The 8,258-nt window shown below is 42.0% G+C and overlaps 1 protein-coding gene across 1 annotated transcript in view; it reads left to right on the top strand.

Moving 5' to 3' along the window:
• Positions 1–8,258, top strand: part of ttll12 (tubulin tyrosine ligase-like family, member 12) — a gene marked incomplete at its 5' end in the record, with an annotated part of 56,933 nt that overhangs the window by 20,933 nt on the left and 27,742 nt on the right. Inside the window, 2 exons of the mRNA XM_079294907.1 lie at positions 1,448–1,581; positions 2,978–3,054. Coding sequence (XP_079151033.1) covers positions 1,448–1,581; positions 2,978–3,054 — 211 coding nt within the window. The remainder of the gene's footprint in view (positions 1–1,447; positions 1,582–2,977; positions 3,055–8,258) is intronic.

Here is an 8,258-nt window from a genome sequence, read left to right as displayed (position 1 = left end):
CACTCGTGGTTTCCATCTGCGAGCCGGCAGCACCCCTACACACACACACACAATCACACACCCAGCATGCAATCTGCCCCAAAGAGGCGGGTCTATGAAGCAGTTTAGCCAATGATGCTTTAATGCTGATTAAAGATATAAATGAGTGAAATACAATTCAGCCAATCAGCGTCCTCAAATAGATTCAGCGCCGGAGCCGGCATTCTGGTCGATAGTAGTTCACGGAGCGTCTCTGATCTGAACTACAGACAAGCCGCCTAAGCCCCTCTTCACGTTTAGAATGCCACATATAGATAGTGACATATCTGCTATATGTTATCCTTCCACAATTAATTCTAGATCACTACAGCCTTTTATGTCGATATTTATTTTTTATTTCTATTTATCATATTACTATTTTATTTTGGGGGGAGGATAAACTAAGGTACCACACTTTTATCTTATTGCTCTCTTGAGTGAAGCGGACTAAGAGTTTGCAATTTCTTTGTAATCATCCAAAATAATGTTAAGTGTATGGTATTTTTCCAAGTAGGCCACTGACTGGTCGATACGTGCGATGCATTGAGTGGGCAACGCGCCGTGTATTGAGTGGGCCGGTCTGACAGGAACTCCCGGGCCACTTTTTCCCCAGTCCGCTCCTGTATAGCGAGATAGGTTTTGGTTGTAGTGGGTCTCGGTTATTCTTGGTCGATACCTCAACAGTAAGTAAGGATTTGAAAGGATAAGCATATTTTTCCATTCCACAGACCTTTATCCCTTTGTGTGCTCTTATCTCGTGTTTCCTCTTCTGTTCACACTCCCTCTGAGCCAAGGCAGCGTCTTATCAGCTTTGACCTCTCTGTTACATTTTTCACCTCACATCCACAGAGAGGGGGTATATTTTGAATTGTTCATGGGCATTGATGGAGGAAATGTACGTTACCGCTGATGAATGAATATGAGAGGGTTTGTCTGTATTGTTATTATGGACAGCCACACCTATGGGTGTGGTGGTGGAATGTCATTGTAACAAACTCTTGCTACCCCTGTGGGTCCTGGGAGCACAAGTACGCCAGCACATAGTATTCTTTATTCAGTTACAATGTCCGTGCGCTCTGCTGCCGTCCTCCGAGCGCACGCCGTGTGGGTTTGCTGAGGTCTGCCGACTTCTCTGTCACCCTGCCAGTCTGCCAGCCTCATTACGCCTCTTCCGTTCCCTGAACCACTCCCCCACTCTGTCCCCTCTGCAGCTGAGCCCAAACATGCACCCATGTTTGATACCACTAAAATTCATGTTTCCAAAAAAAGTCCTGTTGTTTTTAGTAACATTTGTTAAAAAACAACTGTAGGAAATGACTTCGCCTTTTTTTAGAGAATTAAATCAATGTTTGAAGATCTACTTCTTCAGTAGGAACCAGAGAGCACTGAGAGACATTTCCTCACCGCAAAAATGTCATTGTTTCCACAGATGAAGTAACCCGTGACTATACGTATGGAGAGACGGACCCCCTGGTGAGGCGATGCCGTCTGTTACCATGGATACCTGCCGATCTAGAAGGGGTCAGCAGTGTCACGACTGAGCCCCCCGACTCGTACTACAAGGTGAGGAGGACTATCACCGAGGTTCAAGAAATACAATTCAGTGTTTCCAATTCTGCTTCTTGTTTCTCAAGTCCTGGTTCAGATAGTTGTGATATTGTTTGAATGTAGAAAGGAACCCGAAAACACCTGTATTTATATTCAGAATCACAATCAGCTTTATTGGCCTTTATTGGAATTTGACTCCGGTTTTCACATTGCTCTCAACGTACATACATGGAATATACAAACAAACAAACAAGAAAAATATAAAAATAAGAACATTAAAGACAACAAAGTAGAACAGAAACTAAGCATAAACATTTAACTTGTTTCTATGTCTATGATCAACTTTAACTTTATATAAACTTGATACTAAAAGGTTGGCCTAATAACTGGTTGCTATCTGACTCGTGGTGAGATACCACAGGATATTCATGAAGAGGAACTCGGTAAAGAACACCCACAGAACATAAGACAGAGATTGAAGTTTCTTCAGTTCACACAGATTTATTTGCGGCACACAGAATACAAGTGGTCCAAGTTGTCTGGAATCAACTGACAAACAAAATACCTGCTCCTTATTTTATACCCTTGTTATCATTTTATTATCGACCCCCCTCCTTTCACCCACCCTCTCCCAATGTTCTGATGGCCAGTCATCTCGTTAATGGTGTCATACATCTATGATTTAAGATCTCCCCACAGCTCTGGCAATTTGAGGGCTTTTGGGGCATCTGGTCACATGAGGTCTCTTATTTCTCTGCTAATACAGTTAGATTCGGCAGCACCGCTTGCCTCTGGGCCTAACTAGAACCTGGGCTATGAAGTCATAGCGTACCTATCTTCAGGTTCAATCAAGTCTTAAGACTCTTGTTGGGGTGATGTATTCTCTGTCTTTGTCTCTACAATTAACACCATTTTAAAACCCCTGTTAGGGTGACATCATGGTTTCTTATCTTTTATATGAACCAAACTTTACGACCTTGTCATGAGGAACTATACTTTTATCAATATGTTTTTATATTGTTGCAAAGACAAATCAGCAGTGGCTTTACAGGTGGGAGAATAATGAAGAGAACAGGGGAGAAATGTCCAAGAAAAGACTGAGGAACAAGGTGACGGACATGACACATAACAAGCCACAAAGAAATGCTGAAATAATAGTCATCATCATTCTAAGAATAAAATCTTAAATACAAATTTAAAATAAAGAAAAAAATAAAGATTTTTTGAAAAAACAAAAACATTTCTCAGCTCACAAGTAGGAACTCCTACTTTGTGTGGCGTTCCGTTGTACTTTTTCCAGTAGGAATTCGGACATTTATGATTTGTCTGGAGTGCCACATAACCAACTCACAAAGTCTTACTAATTACAAGAGGCTGTTCGGTCATCACTTTCCCCTGTCTGCTTCTCCAGTCCATTGCGTTAGAGAACAAGGAGCAGCTTCCTGTGGAAATCCAACCCTACACTGTGCCCGAGGACCAAATCCTCAAGTAAGTGTCTCACCCCAGCAGAAATAGAAGACCACTTAGTCGGTCACATTCTGTTCAAACACATTGTTTCTGCACAGTGTCAGATAAAGATCAAGCTCCACTCATATTGTTAGGATTATACAAATTGTAAAATTAGATTCCGGTGGTGGCTGCATAGGATTGTTTCCAACTTGTGTGAACCAAACATTTGCAAAGTCTCCAGAGCGTTGTAGTCCAAAAATAACTTTATTTATGTTGACGCCACTGACAAGAAATAGTCATTGAATAAAAAAATTTAAAAAAAAAAAAAAAAGACTTAACTCATTTAATACGCTGAATCCCTTCATTCAAATTGAGGATTTTGTTTGCAGATTTGTTTTTGTCATTTTTTATGGCAATGGCTAAATAGGGGGGGGGGGGGGGCTCAGCTTTCCTTCGTTAAAACTAGGAGGGGCTTCAAGGAAAAAGGGGTTGGAAACCACTGCACTAAATGATGCATGCTCCTGGCCCTCCCGTACAGGCCTTAATGTATCCCTCACACTACAATTCATTCTAACTGCTGACATTTTGCAGGCGTCTGGAACCAAGGGATGCTTTGAAAGCTTTTAATGGAAAGGGGATTATCCAAGAAGAGACTTTTGCCCAACTCTCACGCTGGCATCCTGAGGAGGACTCTCCATGCACAAGGGGATTGGGGGAGGACAAATGAGCCTCATACCAATTTATTAATTTACAAAGATCATTGCTAATTGCCACACGCAGTTACTGTGAAACCATTAGCGTTTGAAAGCAGCACTGACAGGCTGGTTGACTAAATCCCAAATACGGTTTCTCTCTGTCACGTTTGAATTCATCGCCAGGAATGCCTCTGCACCTCGCTGACCACCGGTGTCATTAATTTAGGATTTTCTGAAAATTGCATGGTAACTTTTTAAAAGTTTTAACTTCCTTAACTTGTAGAAAGGAGCATGAGGTCCTCTGTGTGGGTAGGCTCGGAGAGTAATGCAATACAGGGAGCAACGCTGCATAATTGGGATTGTCGCGCGCGGTGCCACTGCACGCTTTTTTAAAAGAGGCTTCTGTTTGAAACAAACAGAAGTTAACGAGGATCCCTCAGAAGTGTGTGCGCAAACTGAGGGACCTCGCTGACGACGAGCAGACTCGGACTCACTCTTCCTGGTCTGCAGCCGAGGTGAGCACCGATCAAAGGGACACGTCTAGTCGGCCCGTAGAGAAAAGACGGGTCCCGATGTCCGGTCTCCCCCTGTGAATGCCCCTAGTCCAGGGAAGGACTGGGAGAGAGGAGGAGGATAAGCTCTCTCTCTGTGACTCACCCACCTGGCCTGATGAGCTATATGGGGAAACACACCACACGGTCCGCACCGGGACACGGTTCGCCCACGCGCTTCACCCAACTTTGCCTCGGAAGCCTCCGCTAAAAGAAACCTCTATGGGTAGCCAATTGTACCAAATAGTAATAAATGACTAACATCAGCACGATTAATTGTTCGTTCGCTTTATCGTCTTGACCGCAAAACATTGACTTGATTTTTTTTCCCTCACCTTTCCATACCTACGTCTTAGTATCGGATAGTACTCGGATAGCAGTCATTTTAAAATAAAATCTCTATACCCCTGTTTAGAGATAAACAGGTATAAATCTCACCAAAACTCACGGTCGTTTATGGCCGGCTTGAAGTGGGGTTTCCCCAGGTCTCTCTTACTGTAAGAATGGATGTGAGTGTGTGTGCGTGAGTTTCTGTCAGTGGTGTGCCGTGATGGATGTCCTGCAACTTACCCCAGGGGCTGGGAGATCTCCCCGTAGAGGAGACCCCTCTCTCTGAGTTCCGATATCCCGTAAGAAATGGAAAAAATGGAGCAGTCTAAAATAGTTCAACTTTCACTCATTTATTAAGTCCAATTCAGAGTATGTTTATTTTGGTTCCAATACAGAGAAAAAATTATTCATAAAAAGTTTTAAAACCGAGAAAAATATTAAAAACCTTTCACCCAGTGAGCAAGCGGTTTTCAAAACTCCGGAGATTTGATAAAATCAATTTTAATCCCACACAGTTTAAGTCTTGGTGGACTTCTCCCCAACTACTGCCCCGATCGTTCAAAATCAAGAATATTTATACCCAAGGAAAACTAGAGGACAGGCTCAGCCCCCACGTGCCTGCCTCATGAGACATGCATGGGCACTGTACCCCCCGGCATGCTTAGATGGACATTCCGTTTTGAATCCCTCCTTTTATTCTAACACACCGACCTCTGCCGATACTCCGGACATATGACGCACTTTGCTCACTGGTTGACAACAAAAGCCCCCAATGTACCGGGGCTGAAAGTGCATCGTTCATCCTACCTGTATGACACGATGAACGAGAGGACTGTCTCGAGCAGGGGTCAACCCCCAAACTGATAGAGAGATGGAGCAGGGACCCCCGACTATATATATTGTATAAAATTGTGTTTTATATTAAACTAGGTCTAGTACCATGAATACCTATTTATTGTGCATTCAATACTAAGCTATTCAAATGATACACAGGTTCATATATTCATGTTTTTATTTTAAACATGTGCAAGGTACAGTGAGTAGGGAGGCCGTGCCACTGCCATTTATAAACACACCTTGTCAGCTGATACCAATGCCAATATCAACATTGTCTGTTAATTGCATGATAATCATGCACACAAGCTATTCAAACTGATGTTTTCATTTTAAACATAAATGTGGAAACGAAAAATGAGTGATGGCCTATTAGTGCCACTGCCATGCATAAAGATACCTGTTATCTTACACACAATACTGAACTATTAAAATAATGGACAGATTCATGTTTAGAGATTTATTTATTTTTATTTTTTTGAATCGTCTAATCAACCAAAACATTTCGCAGACCCCCAGCAGTACCTAACTAAACCCCCTGTTGAAGACCTCTGGTCTAGAAGAACATTGAGAGTGGGAGGTGGGGGTGAAAAGATGGGGGGCGATCATAAAAAGGGGGAACATGGGTATCAAGTAAGGCACATTTCTTTGTTTTGTCAGTTGATTCCGGACAACTCGGTTTACTTGTACTCTGTGTGATGCAAATCATTCTGCGTGAACTGAAGAAACTCCAATCGCTCCTGTGTTCTGTGGGTGTTTGTTACTGAGTTCCTTTCAGTGAGAATCCTGTGGTATCTCACCACAAGTCAGATAGCAAATAGTTATTAGGCCAGCCTTTTAGTATCAAGTTTATATAAAGTTAAAGTTGATCATAGACATAGAAAAAACCACCACCGTTTCAAGCTCCACTCCATTTACAACAGAGTGTTGTTATGGGAAAATATGTCAGAGTCTTATGCTTTAGGGTTAAAGCCAGGTGTCTTGTTAAGTCTTTAGAAGTGCAGGCACCAAACCTTGTTCATCTTGTTGTCTGTTTGTTCCTGTGCATTGTTTCTGTCTTCAAAGACGGACACACACAGAGGGTCTTGATTACAGTATTTCCTTGATGAGCATTAGAGGAAGGGCATGACCCTCTGCAGGCATATATGATGTGTGATGGTAAAACAGGTTTATTCCGTCTCCAATACTGTGACTTAACTCTTTGAGCAGGTCACAGTGACATCAAAGGACGCATCTGACTGGGTGTATCCATGGTTATTGTGGGGCAAACTGATAACAAAGGGATTTGTAAACAGGCCATAAAGTGCCTTCAGGTTATCGTAAAGACAGGACACTATGCTTCAAAGGAAAACATCTGCCTTGACTGGTTTTCTTCTTCCGTCTTCTTTGTTTATTCTTGTTTGCGAGGCAAGATAACAGCATGCTGGCTGGGTATGAATGTCCATGCATTTAACTGTGTCGTCAGAGCACCTCCTGCAGATGACGTGATGTGTCTGTGAGACTGTGTTCTCTTTGCTTGCAAGCAAATAAATTGACTATTACAACTTTGATCGTTCATCCAGACTCTGTTTCATTTGACATTGATAAGAAACATTTTACACTCTTCTCCCGACTATTCATAGAAATATTCCACAACAGTGTATAGCTGGCACGTTCTTATAAGAGTCACAGAGCCCTGTGACTCCTAGTTACATATTTTAGTTTTTGGTCTTTTCGGGCTTTGTTTCGTAAGCAGCCTGTTATGGGGCCTTAACACCTTTTATTCCTTTAAAATCCATGCATGCAATCCATGCATTTCGTCTATGAACAATTCGCAAAGACTTTACGTCCCGTCCTACAGGATACAAAAAAAACTGTATTCCGTTAAACACAAAAAAATATGGAATCAGATTACTGATACATTTACTAAAAATTGGGATTATAAAAAGGATTCCAATTTTTAAATGTATTTCAAAATAAAGAACTATAAACTACCAGGCACATGTTCTCACACTTCGCAACACGATGGCCTCTAACGTTGGTGACAAAAATGTTTGAATTAGTGAAGATGTTGCTGTTATTTAGTATGTAAAGCAGAAAAAGGGGGAGCAACATCACAATAAGTACAGAGCAAGTTATGCCCTCCAGCTGTGGAAAATGTGAATGAAGTGTGAAGAGCTAACGTTTCATTTAAATGTGCATAATTATTTTGCAGCCAGAGATAGTTTCACACGTTCTCTCTGCTGCTAGTTAATCTTCTTGCCACGGAAGTATCTTGCTCCTCACTTGGATTCCCAAACATCACTACTGCTTCAAATAAGCTTGAAATAAGACTGCAGCCTGGAAAACATCGTCTTATTGACATTTCTTTTCTTTTTTATTGAGGTAGTCCAAAAGTAACGGAAAGTTGTCAAGTGTACTATGAAGGTATCAAAGCTGTGTGTTGTGTGTTTCTTTCCTGCTGCGCCCATTGCCGTCGTCATTTCAGTGTTTTCCACATCTCTCCATTGTTAGATCCGGGGGTTCTCTGGCCCGATACGGGGCTACCTACTTACTCAGCTCTCTATTAAAAGATTGGCGAGCTGGTGTTCTGCGAGGAAACTCACCTGGCTCTGCTAACTTAATCAAGCTCCGCGCGTGTGTCCGGTTTCTCCCGGACAACATCCATCATCTGTTATGATCTCATCCTTGCAGGCCCCCACCCTGCTCTTTCCACACACCCAGACTTCACGTTACTCAGATACACATACATGATTATTATTATTATCAGGTTTACATTTGATAAATCCCTTTACATCTGTTATTTTATACACGCTTCCTTTAAAATTATTATTAGATTTCATCCTTTAAACTA

The sequence above is a fragment of the Melanostigma gelatinosum genome (assembly GCF_949748355.1).
Source record: "Melanostigma gelatinosum genome assembly, chromosome: 22".
NCBI lineage: Eukaryota > Metazoa > Chordata > Actinopteri > Perciformes > Zoarcidae > Melanostigma > Melanostigma gelatinosum.
The sequence above is the reverse complement of the archived record's forward strand: the minus strand, read 5'-3'. Positions and strand labels throughout refer to the sequence as shown.